At 37.0% G+C, this 15,362-nt stretch overlaps 2 protein-coding genes across 3 annotated transcripts; one reads left to right on the forward strand and one right to left on the reverse strand.

Annotated features, from left to right (window-relative positions):
- The first annotated feature begins 372 nt into the window (after nucleotides 1–372).
- LOC131798225 (amiloride-sensitive sodium channel subunit alpha) lies at nucleotides 373–8,262 on the forward strand. The gene is given in 16 exon segments (XM_059115886.2): nucleotides 373–483; nucleotides 1,145–1,330; nucleotides 1,332–1,358; nucleotides 1,360–1,386; nucleotides 1,388–1,423; nucleotides 1,716–1,851; nucleotides 1,953–2,241; nucleotides 2,557–2,690; nucleotides 2,970–3,133; nucleotides 3,549–3,659; nucleotides 4,161–4,275; nucleotides 4,551–4,629; nucleotides 5,867–5,924; nucleotides 6,657–6,736; nucleotides 6,919–6,994; nucleotides 7,168–8,262. Coding segments are annotated over 15 exon segments (1,659 nt in total). The 5' UTR covers nucleotides 373–483; nucleotides 1,145–1,162; the 3' UTR covers nucleotides 7,327–8,262.
- Nucleotides 8,263–9,088: 826 nt separating this feature from the next.
- Nucleotides 9,089–15,220, reverse strand: LOC131798224 (uncharacterized). 2 transcript variants are annotated; one of them, XM_059115884.2, is made up of 7 exons: nucleotides 15,066–15,220; nucleotides 11,672–12,167; nucleotides 11,314–11,478; nucleotides 11,094–11,150; nucleotides 10,526–10,588; nucleotides 10,177–10,237; nucleotides 9,089–9,869 (listed from the first exon to the last, which is right to left on the reverse strand). In XM_059115884.2, the coding sequence occupies exons 2-7, from the start codon at nucleotides 12,137–12,139 to the stop codon at nucleotides 9,541–9,543; spliced, it is 1,143 nt and encodes a 380-aa protein (XP_058971867.1). In that variant the 5' UTR covers nucleotides 12,140–12,167; nucleotides 15,066–15,220; the 3' UTR covers nucleotides 9,089–9,540. The 2 variants fall into 2 exon arrangements, with proteins under 2 accessions (XP_058971867.1, XP_058971868.1); XM_059115885.2 differs by lacking the exon at nucleotides 15,066–15,220 and adding an exon at nucleotides 14,169–14,285.
- Nucleotides 15,221–15,362: the final 142 nt, after the last annotated feature.

The following is a 15,362-nucleotide window of genomic DNA, read 5'->3' on the forward strand; positions in this document are numbered from 1 at the left end:
TTTATGAAATGACTGCCTCTGTGATAAATAACGGAAGTTAAAGAAAGTTACGCAACGCATGTCAATGAAACAATATTCCCCCATTATAAAACTAAGTATCTATTTTGTTAATTAATTAGTTAGATTCAATTCCAGAATTTTCATTTGCAACAGAGGATAGAGCCATACGGAATCATATCGAAAGGCTTCCTTGAATCTTATTCTTCTTGACTCATCCCTGCTTGACCATGTTGGATTCTTTGTCCGTTTTGAATTTGGACTGAAAGACACTTGTTTGTATCCAGGGAAGACAGCTCTAGTTATGAATAAGTAAAAATTCATTATTTACTTTAAAAGAGCCCACCAATTGGTCCTTTTTTCTATAAACACACAGAAAAGACGTTGCTATCGTCACTTGGAAAACTTTGACACAGGACCAGGTGACCGCGTCATTTCAGGACTAGCGTTTTTAGTTATTACGAGAGTCGAAACCGCATATTTCTGGTATGTATTCATATTTTGAGGAACGTTTCAGCATTTACGAATTAATCCATAATGGACTTGACTTCGTATGTACGATGAATTGTGATCATGCACAGTTCAAGTCGATAATTGTATATTTTACTGCATTGACAGTTTTAACAAAGAATTTATACTTCATCTTATTTACAACATCTCAACATCTCTTTGGTAAGCAGAGAACACATTTATAAAATTCTTCAGACGTAGGATTAATCAACAGTACTTAGATACGATCAAAAATGGGTTTCTGGCTCTAATTGTTCAATGCAAGATGAACGAAGATTTCTGTTCAGAACCATTCCCAAAAGCCTTTATAAAAGAGATAAGGAGCTGATAATGAATATGGCATGCAATGTTAAAGTTATTTTTAGCGTTTTTCTTTCCTTCGAGATGAGAAAGTAAAGCATAGGAACAAATTTAAGTTTTTGAAGGAGACCTGCAACGATTATGTGGAATAAATAATGAAGTTATCATATTTGTATTAAATAATGAAGTGTAATTTTTAGACTTCAACATTTCAACATAACCAGAATTCAAGCGAAATAATATTTATGAAATACACCAACAGATGCATGCGAATCAGAATCAAAGTTCTCTAATCGCAAATTTTTTACAAGGCTTCCTGTTTTCAATCCCTCCGAAGGGAAACCTCTCTGAGGTAATGGCATGTGCAACGGAACTTAATGTTAAGAAAAGCGAGGACAATCAATCGCCGAAAGAGCTAATCAAGGATTTTTGTGGCTATACAACAACGCATGGAATTGGGCGACTGGCAGAGGCAAGGACACTGTTCAGCCGTTTTATATGGACTATTTTCATACTTGGAGCATTTTACCATGGTTATATTCCAAACGCATGGGCTTGTTCACACTGTGGCTGAGTCGTCCCTGTTGCTACTGTGGTAAAGGTGAAACATAACGCTGTGAGTATTTCATGTTATTATTCTATTCCATTTAATTGAAGAAACTTGTTTTTATTGTTTCCGTTTTGTTTGTTTTGTTTGTTTGTTTGTTTGTTTGTTCTGTTCGTTACTTTACTTTGATTTTTTATACCATGGTATGCTTTTAGAAAATAACCAACTCATCAATAGATTGGTTTGGCTCCTTCATTAATTCAAATACTATTATTTTTTTGCTTACCTCTTTTAGTTATTTGTTTGCATGTTTCTATTTGTTTTGTTTTATTTTATTTGTTTTATTTTTTTTTACTTATAGCATGTGAGTTTTCCAGCCGTCACAATTTGCAACCAAAACCCTATTAAGGAAAGCGAAATTTCGAAACGTTATTTAGATGAAATTTACAAAGAAATTGACGAAAGGATGAAGGAACAGAAAAATGTTGCCTCACAAGGTAAGCAGCTCTTCATATGAGGTTTTGAACGATTTTGAGAGCTTTTGAAAGACGCTTTGAAACGATTAAGACACCTTTCGCATTATCTTCACACATACTAGATCCAGATAATGCTGACATGCCAACCAACGATGCAAATGTCCAACCAACTACAGAAGACGATCTAGCAACCCCCACGGACGCTTCTGGATCCGGAGAGGGAGACCGGTCTCCTAAAAACAACGACACAACGGAATACTATACTCCAGAGGAACAGCTCATTGTCGACTATCTATTTGAGGACTTGCTACTCTCATTTTTAGCATTAGAAAACCAAACAACCCTACACAAAATGGGTCACAAGTATGAGGATTTCGTGTATGACTGCAACTTCAGGGGAATTGACTGCAGGTAATCATTCGTCAGTATCCAAAAGGAACTGAAAAGGGGTCGGAGCTGCGTGAAGATCATCCCCTTTCTTATGTTTCTTTTGCTTTGTTCGTGTTGTTGTTGTTTTTTTTTTTTTTTGACATAATGGAAAAGATCGATATCTATTTGTTGTTCTTGTTCTCGTTCTTGTTCTTGTTTTTGTTCTTCTTCTTCATGTCATCATCGTCTTCTTTTTTTCCTTTTCATTTTCCTCTCTTGTTACCAATCTTGTTACCAATCAATTTCACATATACAATTTGTACATGTGAAAGTGAAAGTAAGAATTTTAACTTACAGGAAAAACTACTCAGAATACTGGAACAAGTTTTGGGACTATCGGTACGGTAATTGTTACACATTTAATGGTGGAGTGGATGACGATCACAACAACCAGACAGTTTTAGAAACTCACAATACAGGTCCATCAGGAGGTAAGGAATCTTAATATTCGAATCTTAATATCCATCAACCTCCACACAGCTGGCTTAGCGTGCAGACTGCCGGAGTGCTCCCACATTGTAAAAACCCGTAGCACCAAAAAAGCCCTAGGGAGAGTTTGCTATCTCTTCGATGAAATCTGCAAAATTGTGATCGGTCAAAAAGTTTTCTTTTTTCACAAAAGTTTATAGAACCACTATGACGTACTTTTTGGTTCGAACTGCAATGTTAGTACGAAGGCGTCGATCATCAAAAATCCTTTTTACTTTCAGGGCTCAAATTAAACCTTAACATTGAGTCAAACGAGTATGTGCCAGAGATAAGTCAAGCTGCTGGAGCGAGGATAGTGATCCACCCCCAAGGAGAAATGCCTTTCCCAGATGAAGAAGGAGTCAACCTGGTGCCAGGTTTTTCGACTGCCATTGGAGTTCGAAGGGTAGAAATTTATTTTTCATCATTGTTGTATCATTTATACCATCATCATTTGTTTTGTATTCTCCTTTGTCACCTTTTGTCATGGCGTATTTTCAATACCAGATCTAAAGAACTGCTATCGATCCATCTGTACTTTCTTTAACACCTTAATTCCTCTTCTTTTAATTCGGCTAAGTTAAATTCATTTCACTAGTTTGCTGATGAACGAAAAATGAGTTTCACTATCTTCTATCTCAATAGTAGAGTGTAGACTTCATGTGTTGGAGTTTTAATTTTTTTTTATAATATGCGGTTTGTTTGTTTCCATTTGTTGAATATATATTGTTTCTGTCATATTCCAAAATACCATGGCCACAAAAGGGAAACATACATCATCGCCGAGTTTTAAATTTCATATCTGGTTCACTTTTATACAGGAAGTTGTTATTAGAGTGGATCCTTTCAACAATGGAAGCTGCAGAAATCCCGACAGCAAGCAAAAAAGTGATCTTTATAAAGTGAAATATGGATCATTTTATTCACGGGAGGTACGAGTTAGCAATTTTAGGGCCAAAAAATAATTAGCCATTTTTTGCTTGTATTTGATAATGCTATCAACGAAACCTCCTCCCATTACGTAAGGGCTAACGTACTCAGAATGAATGTCTACTTCACCTTGCCGTTTTTCTCGATTGGGCACTTTTCGATTTGAAATAAAGTAACCACAAGCAAATAAGGCAAAAAAGGGAGGGTGACCTACCTAGTAAGTAAAGTAAAACTGATGTAATTTCGTTTTATAATTTCGACTAAGAATAACCCAAAATCACAAACACGAAAAGAAATGAAGGTTGATTTGTGCGACACCTTGTTGCTCTTGGAAACGGTAGGCATGGTTTAGCGTACTTTCCATTCTGAATGCATTAAACTGCATCGTCCCTATATATATCATTCATCTTTCTTATCTGTTAGAATCAGCGTTGCGATGTTAAAATGTAATTTCTTTCCGAGACGGTTTTCGATTTTCTATATCGTTACTTATGTATTTTCAGTCTTGCATGCGGTCCTGCCTGGCGATAGCCCAAATAAAGAAGTGCGGATGTGCTGACGCTCGATTTCCTGTCGAGGAGCGTCACATTTGCGACAAAATTAAGAAACCTGATACAGGTTAGGGCTGAATTTTTTTGTTATTAATCGATTTTTTTTATTTTTCCACGTTTCATTTCCCTCCTGCTCCTCAATTCCTTGGTCGATTATTTACTACACAAATTTTGAGCTCTACCGCGATGACAGCAGATACCTCCTATATGTAATTTTGAGATGCAGGGCAATTCCTCGATCCATATCAGCACTTGGTGACTTCCTTTTGCTGTTCTATGACGAAAAGCACGTCTCGATTGTTCGCCGCCTTGATCTCAATTTGCTGCATTTTTATGTCTCAGAGATTTGCCTTGATGACTTAACAACTCAGTTCAACGAGGAAGGTCTTGACTGCGATACAGACTGCCCTGTTCCTTGCAGGTGAAAATACACTGAATTTATCAGCTCAATTCTTAAATAAAGAAATACAAAACGCGCCGAGTGCATTGTTGAGTTATGTAAGCACGTGGGAATTTTTAAGAACACGAGAGAAGTACGGAGAAGCACGAGCCGAAGGCGAGAAGTGCGAGAATGCATTGTGAATTGCGCGCGCTCGTACCGATGAAGTAAGCTGCGTGCATAATGCCTCAACAGTGCACTCATGTGACTAAGGCGCGTGCTTTATAGAAATATGATAAACTTGTTCTGACCAATCACAGCGCGCACGTTCCTCTGAACATTTTTTAAAGGCGTAATAAATGACTCGCAAAGTGGATCACAGGCAGCCCAAGCTTCAGCTATGAGATGATCACCTTGCGTAATAAGAGTCATGGGGAAGGTATGAGAGCTTGTATGAGAATATTTACGACCGCTCTTGGGAATAAAACTTGAAAATACAGTCAAATTTTCAATGAAAATACCTCGCCTTGCGTTCACAATGCATTTCTTGTTGTCTGACCACTTACTTCGTCGCAACGAGGCCATTTTAGGGACTTATCCATTTCTAGGATTGCTACTCCCAAGAGAAGGACAAGGCTGCACACTCCATTTCCAAACCATGGTTCTAAAACAATTTATTGATGCCAAATGACGGTGTGGTCCCGGTGAGGCACAGTTTACTATGGAGGCAGGGTCACTAAGCTGGTTTTCAACGGCCGTGTGTCGTGGTTAATGTGTACGTGGGTCGTTAAACGTCTAACTGGAAACTTTGGAAGCAAACTTCGGTTTAGCGTCGGTTTAGCGTCGGTTAAGCGTCGGTTTAGCGTAAATATTCCCATACAAACTCTCATATTTTCACCATAACTTTTATTTCGCAAGATGATCATCTCACAGCTGGAGCTTGGGTTGCCTGTAGGTGGATGTATATCTTCTTGGATCAGATGCTGGTAATTCATATTATTTCAAACAACGTAAATGAAGTTTAAGAGGCACCCATTAAATGATGCGTTTGAAAAAAATCTCCTAACTCGCTTTAGACAAGAAATATCCACGTTCTCGTCTCCAAAGTTTTAAATTCCACAATATAACGGACTCCAACAGCTTGACAACTAGATCATTAGCTATATTTTATTAACAGACCTTAAACAAAGAGCTAGCATCTCTAAATAAGTATGGTGAGAAGTTTTATAGAGTAACGATCACTTTTTATCTTTATTTCTGCCGTCTTGTCAAATTCCAGTGAACTGATATACAAAACCTCCATGTCCATGGCAGAGTGGCCCTCCGAAGGATTCCAGGTGGGACTGTTTATTTCTCTGCATTCATTAAAAACATTTCGAACCTCTTTCTTAGTTTCAGAGACGAAATATGGGTGAATACAGGGTCATTTAGTATTATCAACTGAGTTCATGATGTAAATCGGCCACCGTAGAGACTTTAAAAGCTGACGCTTCGAGCGTTAGCCCTTCGTCAGAGCGATTGGATTTAGCTGACTACATGCTTCATTTCCTTTTATCCAGCATGTTCTTCAGGGCTCTTCCTCGAAAGATAAAGAAAGTGATGTTAGATATTAGTACATGCCAGTATAGGTAACAAGTTTCAGCACCATACGTTAAAAGAGAAAGAGCAGCCGCAAGAAACAAAATAAAAAGCATACAATATACAATGCCAACCAGCCTAAAGTCAAATACAAACACAATATAAAGCAAACAAAATAAAAAGCATACAATATACAATGCCAACTAGCCTAAAGTCAAATAAAAACACAATATAAAGCAAACAATATAACTAGGATGAAACAAAATCCAAAACAAAGTAAAGTTTAAAGTGCTTTGTGGTAACAACAAAAAAATAATGCCTTTATCAATATAAGCCTCATCTTTTTACTCTCGTATCTAATGACAACTTGCAGTCATTTTTTACTTTGCTAACAAAGTGCCAATAATAATTGCTCTATTAAAACAAAACCCAACTCTAGCTTCTCAAAAAATAAAATTAAAGCTACCATGGGTTCTTTTCATATTTACTAGGATGTGCTGTACAATCGTGTCATCAAAAGGAAAAATGCAGCGGCTCAAAATCAAAAAGCAGAGGGTCCTGAGTTTTTAAAGTAAGTAAGCAATGATCATTTACGAAGATAAACACATGAATAATAGAAATGATAATAATAATAATCATAACCATAACCATACATAAAATAATCATTATTTATGACTTCAAAGTGTAATCCTCGTCACAACTCAAGGATGCATTTGAATTAATCTGCATTTCTCGTGTACTTCAATTTCACAGTCGAAACTTCCTTCAAGTGAAAGTGTTTTACGAGCGACTCAACTTTCAGGAAGTTCAAGAATACCTGAGTTACAAGGTGAATTTTTACACTTAGAAAATCAATCGTAATGATGTCTTCAACCTACGCCAAAAGTGTATCAGAACCAGTTGCCACTGAGAGTCCTAGACTTCTGTCTTTTTTAAGGCTGGATGACTGTATCATAAAGTTTTCATTGATTTCATTATCATCACTCTTATCATTCTTAATAGGGGATTAACTTGATTGCCGACATTGGAGGCCAACTTGGTTTGTGGATTGGTATTTCGGTACTAACCTGCTGCGAAGTTCTGGAGTTGGTGCTGCTCCTGGGGCAGACTGTTTTTAAAAGGATCACTATGAAAGAAAGTAGGGTAGAAATACGGGAATAGCGGCAAAAAGTTAGAATGACCAAAACGTCTTTAGAACAAACATTGGGTATATTGGACGATTTTTCCTCCTCTCTCAGAAGCTCAGTTTAGTAACTATAGTAACAAGGATAGTATCGACATTGTAGATTGACAAGAAAACAACGTCGATTTCACTTTAATAGTTTAGAAAAATACGAAAAAAAAATTAATTTCAAACTATTTCTTTAAGGAACTTTTGTATCAGTAGATGTAATGCTCACTCGAGTTTCGTGGCAAGTTACGTGCATTACCATGGCAAATAAGACGTAATTATATGGGGATTATTCTTTGGTCGTTTTCCTCTCCAAATTTTTAACCAACCACACCATCTGCATTTCAAATAACACCTTATATAAAACATTGAAGCAAAAGAATGGCTAAGAAGTAGGATGTGTTATTCGGCAAAGAAAAAACATTGTAAAAATTACTATTATATTTAGTTTCTACCGACATTCGCTGGATGGAAAATCATCGCGAAAAGCCAGCTGAAAAAGCAAGCTTGTATAACTAACATCACTAAGGAAACCACTATCATATATAACCTTTCAGAATGCAAGTTCTTGTATAATGGGCTATAGTATTTACCAAACAGGTTGAATAGTGCTTTTTGGCCGCGCTGGTTGGCTGGTTTGGAAATAATTAGCAAGTACTATTCACCTGAGCATTCAAAGAGACAAACTCGCGTTAACAATTAAATTTCTGACCATTTTTGGTATGTGGACAGAAATGAACTTGTTGTTTTGGTTTCTGTGTGGTATATAAAAGAACAATTATTTACCTCAGTGTGAGTGAAAGCGGATATGATATTTGACTCGCTGCTTCGCAGCTCGGTAAATATCCACCACTATTCACCTCCAATTCGGTGATTATTGTTATTTGAATAATTCGACAAAGCCAGTACAGAGTTGCCAAAATAAATAAGTGTCGCCCGTGAAAGATCGGGCACCATTTGCACTTTACGGGCAAAATTCTCTGGAGCAATAATAAAGTATTTCGATGGTCTCACAATGTAGTCACTTCCGATGTGGATCACTAAGTTTCAATTGCATTCGTCTAGTCTTATTCAGGCGATGAGGTTGATTACTTATGTCAATTTAACTTCACAAAGCACTATGCGCCCGTACGATTGACTGATTTTCAACATCAGTGGTTGGGGCAATACGATTTCCTCCATGTGCTATCCTGAGAATTTCCTTTAGTTCTTACAAGTTTAGTTTCTAGTAACACCGTTTCCAATGGCTATTTCTAAGAATTTTTCTTTAAAAGCATAAAAATTATATTTTATGTTGCAAGAATCTGACATCAAGCTCACTGCGTTTCTTTCACTCTGCCAAAGAGCGCTTTTTCAACCAATCGAAGTTCCCGTTACAATGAAACTCCAGTCAAACTATTTCAATATCATTTTAACCAAAGTCTTTGATAAAAGGAGCGGGAAAGAGAGAAAGGAGTGCTCAGAAAGGGGAAAAGGGGTTCTTTATCCTTTCACTCCCAAAATCTCGTCAGTAATTCTGCTTACTATCTGCCACACGATTCTTATGATGTTAGTTTGGAGAATTTGGTATTGGATCAACTTGTAGCCCGATAATCGAGTTTTCTTCTTTATTCTCCTTTATTCATACATGGGAGTTAAACGGTTGAAGGGGAGAGGAAGGGAAATCCTAAATTTTATTAAAGGTGCAGAGGCTTATGTCAGATAAACATAATATAATGATTACCGAGCTCGAACGAAAAAGAGGAAGGATCCATATCTGAACAAAAACAGTTTAACAATTTAATGATATTGAGGCGTTAATGACACTGGGTCTACATCTTGCATCTTATTTAAAAACAACAGACTGCTACTAACCAATGTTAGATTGTCAATGTCTTTCGGTGTCATTATATTAGGTTCAGAACCTGGTCCTAGGAAGTCATTTATATCACAACTTTGAAAAACGCTGCTGTCGTCAATCTCTAGAAAATTTGTATTTTAGATGACAAAGTTAAGCTTGATACATCACTATAGATCATTCCTGGAAAAAAGGAACTTGCGGATACCTTTGAGCAAATTCTAAATCGATTGGAGACCTGATAACGAGCTCTTATCCTAGAATTTCCGTCGAAACATACTTGATCAGTTCTAGACGCCCTTAACTCTTTGAACAATTCTACGTATTACAAGTCACCTCAGACAGTTTTCTGGGCTCAATATGTCGTTTATAACTCATACGCGCCCAAAAAGTTGATAGTATGATCGCCTTCTATGGTGCCATGACCTAGAAGTCTCACTGTTACTATACTTGACTTTTTCATTACAAAAACAGCTCCAGAGTAAGTGGCTTCTTCACCTTTCACAACTTTTGACAGGTGAATATTTCCGTTGATCAAGATTTCAAATCCTGTCCTATCATTGTCAGTTTGAAGGAAGTGAAATTGGCAGTATACGAAGTAGCGACCATCTCGTGGAATTTCCAAGGATGTGTTGGTGGATTTTATCCCTCCAGCCAGATGTGAAGTTGGACACTCCGAGCACCAGCGGGAATATTCTGCTCGAGAAAAATAGAGACATGTGTATATACAATATTTCATTTATACATTTTTGACTGTAGAAAGCAGTCAACCTTAAATAATTTTATGATAATGCCAAAATCAAAGCGCCAATCATAATAAGGATCGCAATGTCTCATAAGATATTCTGCGATATTCACGACCAGGTGCGTGAGTTTGAGAAAATCGGTTGAGATTTTCTTCTCTATCACCCTAAGATATGTTCCCATGGTTAGACAAAGAAACAATTCATTTGGCACTTAGGATAGATAGACATTATCATATGTTGTAGCATTACTAACTTACCCAGACCGTCTGAGAAACGAAATGCTTTACCATCACTCGTCACATGAACAGATGGCTTCTCCTAAAAAAAAGCAAAACGATAAAATGAATCGGCAATTCAACAATCAACAACTCACTTGTCGATCAATACGTCAATCACTCAAATGTTATCGCCACACTTGACATAATTTGTAGAAAGTGCAGCACCACAGATCGGTGTCCTTCCTCTGTGCTGATGCATTCCAGACATTCTATCAGTTGAATGTGATAAAAATCATCGGTTCCTTCGTATTAAGACAAACAAACCAGCTTACAATTTTATTCGATTCTTCGATTGTTTGTTGTTGTTGTTGTTATTCACAAAGCTTACCTCCTTGTACGTAGTCGTTGAAGACGTAACAACACCACGAGTTTCATACGCTTCAGCGCACCCCTTTAATCCAAGTTGCATTTGAAAGGAGAAAAAAAAAAGCTGATGATGAGACTTTAGAATGTTTTCTTTTGTCGCTCGTGAACTCAAATACCTCATCACTTACCCATGTACCATAACCGTTTCAAATTTCATACTTAGGCTAAAAAAAAGATGTTATTTTTGTTCATCAAAGAAATTTTTCTCTCCCCCTTTGTCACCAAAATTTAACTAGCGAGAGTTTCCTCAAATTTCTATTTTCAACAAAAAAAAAATTCGGGCCCCAGTATTCTTAAGGTGGAGTCGACATCATGATCAAGCGAGAGTGGACTCGATTGTACTAATTACGTATTCTTTAAAGTACAAAAAGAAAAATGAGTCACTCTGCTGATGATCGATTGCAGCACATCCAGAAGTAAAAGTCGCATTATGTTGTATGTAGTCAAGCAAAGGCTAGATTTGATGAGTTTCCATCAGCCACTAGGTGATATTATTCATTAATGAGCCTTGTAGACTCTTTTCCGCTAACCTTTGATGATCCAGAAGGCCCGGCTGGTCCAGGAGGGCCGGGATAGCCAGGGTCACCCTGCAATGATTGAAAAAACAATATTCATTTATCTAATTATCTATTTGTTCATTTTAATTCATGCCTCTCCCAATCAATGGATCGATTCGGTTTTTTGGTATAAGTGATTAAATCTGTTCACTTAATGTATAGTAAAGATTACCGAGTTTTAGCAACTCCTTACTTTTGGACCGTCCCTTCCATCTCTTCCATCCTTTCCATCTTTACCATCCCTTCCATCTTTCCCTTTCAGTAAAGGAGCCACCTTTTTTATCAAGTCTTCAAGCGACATGGGATTGAAATTCAGTGGCTTTTCGTCTTGGGAGCTTTTCGACAGAGAAATCACGTCCTTTTTTCAAAAAAAATATGCATCAAACGATCAGAGTTAAAAGGAAGAAAAAACAAACAAAAAAAAACTTACATACAAACTAGCAACGAGCAATAACACTAACTTTTCAACCAAAATTCAACAAAAAACAGACAAAGACAAAAAAGACGTCCGACGGAAAAAAAGGTTGAACTAAGATGATTATTCCTCTCACATTTTCATGTAGACTCTTTTTTTCCCGTATGTATGACCTGTCTTCATTTCGTGGACCAGCCGTAAAATGGTGATATCTGTCTGAATTCTCAGCAACACCCATATAGTCTTTTAACATACCCAGACCCTCAGGAAGCTGGCGTTTATCAACTGAATGTTCTCTCTCCGTCCCTGATGAGTCCTCTTCAATTCTTTGTTTGCTAGCCAAATTGGCAATTTTGTCGTGGATATTCCTCTTAACTTGGTCGTCATATCTCGGTTCAATATTTCTTCGTCGTCGCACGAGATGCAGAGCCTCGTGTATCAAAGCACTTGGGTTGGCTGCAAGTTCTTTGGCCTTAAGCTTAGTCAACCCTAAGGCAGTTTCACTTGCGTTGTCGTTGAACTTTGCCCTTTGGCCGGTCACCACAAGGACTGAAGCGGTTATCAGTGAAAGCAAAACCTCAAACTTGTTTGAAAATTTCATCATTGATGCTTATTGCACACGTAAGGCATTTCTGAAAAGGTCACGGATAGAAAGAAGGAAACATTAAAAAGGAACATATTTTCAAACAGAAAGCCGCCAACTGTGCAGCCTGTTGCTCAAAACAACAATAACAATAACAACAACAAAAGCAGCAGCAAATGAAACATCAAGTCTAACTGACTGACCCTCTGAAAAACTGACCAGGCGGTCTCACATATCAGATTGGTTCAGGATCACTCACTGTCTTCTACCTGACCAATGGCTTAGATGTCGGATGGCTGATTTGGTGAAATGACTTCCAAAATAATTCATTAACTCAAACATTTGAAAGATTCTCCGTTGTCTTCAAGTTGCCCCCCTTCTTTATGTTATGATTCTTTAGATTAAAGAATAACTGACAAATTCTGTATCATGTGTTCACCCCCCACAAACATTTTAATTAAACTTAACGAGTGTTTACCCATATAAATAAATGACAGATGCTTTAAATGCTTTATTTGATATGAGATTTTCATTTACAATCTCTAACAATAATGTCATTCTAGGTCAAACGATGTTTCACCTTCCAAATCGGTTTTAAAGTCCTTAAATTCTACGAAAAGGCCATTCACTTCTCCCTTAATGGTATAAAAGATGAAAAAATGATACTGTTAAGGAAGAATGTTCACTAAGTTCCTTAATTGAAGTAAATTTCTATTTTATTTTATACACAAACTCAGTAAAGCGGAAAATCTGATCAGACATTGGCCCTTCCTGGCATACAACTTCTTTTTGGTTGCTAATACTGATGGGAAATAAAAGATAGTGGAGTGTCTGTAGTCAAAAACGTTTCTGATTTCCTTACTTTCCCACAAATTATTATTTTGAATAACTGAAAAAATTATATTTTATAATTTCGTTAATCGCTCTTTGTATCTTGCAACGAATAAGTTACATCTTATTAGTTGCCTTCGCAATATTAGATAGTGTCTTCAGGTTTCCGTTGTTGAAATAGGAATAAATATATTTTTTCCAGCAAGTTAAGGTTCAGTAAATTTTGTTTAAATCAGAGGTGACAGTTTTCAAGTGGGAGGTAATTAATTGGAAGCCGTGAAAAAGCAAGAAATTGTCCCACGCCACCCGCAAATGCAAATACTTGTAAAAAGCAAATATCCAAACAACAGCTGATGTCAACACAAGTATTAACCCTATAATCTACTCAACAAAATCTTATTTCATTTTTCTTTTCAAACGCTCATTCACAAAAGGAAGGAGAAACGTTTATTGAAGCTTTGCCTTATTCATTGGCGATTGGCTAAAACTGTTTTCAGAGCAGGTGCTCTTCAGGGGGTCATAAGTTCAAACAAAACAATGGCAATGATAAAATAGTCGACCACCATTGTCAGTAACAGAAATTAATATATTGAGTTACGCCCTAATTTAGAGTTATTTTTAATCCTTTTAACTAATAAACCCGCTGAGTTAGATTTTCTCAGGAGTTAATGTTAATGGCCAAGAGAGCGTCTTTGAGATGTCAAATGAGTATATGCTGTATTTTTCCATTAAATTTAGGCAAACTCACTACTAGACGAACGCCATCAATACGGATCAAAACCTATAGGAAGCGACGACTGAAAACGAGCTGTATCTAATTCAAAGTTACAATTACGGTTTTAAAAGCATCCTTTGTCATCCAGAATTCTCAGCAGTTGTTCTACTCCCTGGGACTCTAATTGCCTACCAGTCGAAATTAAATATAACTTAACCATCAAGATGGAAGTCATGAAACAGGTAGTTATCTTCGCTTCTGCGACTTAAATTCTAGATTGCTACATGTCCTATATTATAATTTCATCTTTTCCCGGATTCTTTATAATATAGGAGCACAACCTGATAGGAATTAGGTCTTTTAGAGCCACCAGTCTCGTTGACGGTTTCAAACAAACTCGTTCCTGTAGAGCAGGTGTATTACTGTTGACCAATTTAGCTGGTGTTGCCCTCGAAAACGTCTTTCAATTTCGACCCTCTAAGATATAACCGAGTTTAGACTTACCTGGATAGATTCCAGTCGCTCTTTGACTCGTTTCGAACATTTCAAAGGGTGCTTTGGAGCATTTTGCACCCGAAAAAATCGCATCAGTGCTTCGTTAAACTCGAATGTCGTTCTTCTGAAGCATTACCAATTCTTACAGAGGCAAAGCAGGTGGTTCTCAGTCATTCACCCACTCGGGGTAAGTGATTTCAAAAAAAATATATATCGAATTAACCTGATAAAATTAGGTCTCTGTTGAACATAAGCACAGCAGTCTTCTCGAAGAGAAGATTTTTGAAATACTTTTATTCAGTTCAGTTTCTTTCTAAAAGAGCACTTGAATACCCCGACGTTGGTACGCATGAAAATCTCTACGCTTGACCCAAACGGAAACATGAAAAATTATTTGTCAACAAATGTTGCTTTCTTAGCGAAGGATTTCAATCGAGTATTGTGCACTTATACTTCCTTCCTTCATTAAAGGTATTTATAAGTTTAACAATAGTTTTCCCAAAGATAATTGAAGGGAAATTACATAAGGACGTGCAATTACGATAATCAGCGCAAATTAGTTACGGCACTTAGATTTCTAGGGACTCACTGAAACGTTGAAAACAAACAAAAACAATCATGATTGTTTTCAAACTGTAACCCATCGTTTCAATGTAGTAGAGGTTGAACTTCCCCTTCAAGGAGCTTTCCATCATTCTAATCACTAATCACAAGAAAGGAAGCATTTTAGAACTTAAATAGATATGATAACTGAATAGCATTCACTTTAAGAAAATCCAACATTTTTATCCAAATTGAAACACTCGTTTTCCCGGAGGCAACTTTATTTGGAGTATAGTTTTAGACGTATAGTTTTAAACAAGACAAAGTGGATAGTAAGCTGGAAAAGTTCCCTAAATTACTTACCTTTCATATCTATTTTTCCATGTGCGAGCTCTAATTGCAAATAGGAAATCCTGAACGAACGATGCGTTTTCTCAAATGGATTCAACTTCTACTTTGTCACAGTTGTAATATGTTAAAGCATGTCCTTTTGTTTTTTCGATAGACGGGAAGTTCGTCTGAACTGTTCGCTCGATAGGATCCCAACCGGGAGTATGACATAATAGCTTTGTGACGCTATCAGCTTACTCCCAAAGTAGTTAGGTGTAAAGAAAGCTCTCAACGCCTTGATGTTACACTTCCCTTTAGTTTCGTTCAGTA

Source organism: Pocillopora verrucosa, chromosome 6 (assembly GCF_036669915.1).
Source record: "Pocillopora verrucosa isolate sample1 chromosome 6, ASM3666991v2, whole genome shotgun sequence".
In the NCBI taxonomy this organism is placed as follows: Eukaryota; Metazoa; Cnidaria; class Anthozoa; order Scleractinia; family Pocilloporidae; genus Pocillopora; species Pocillopora verrucosa.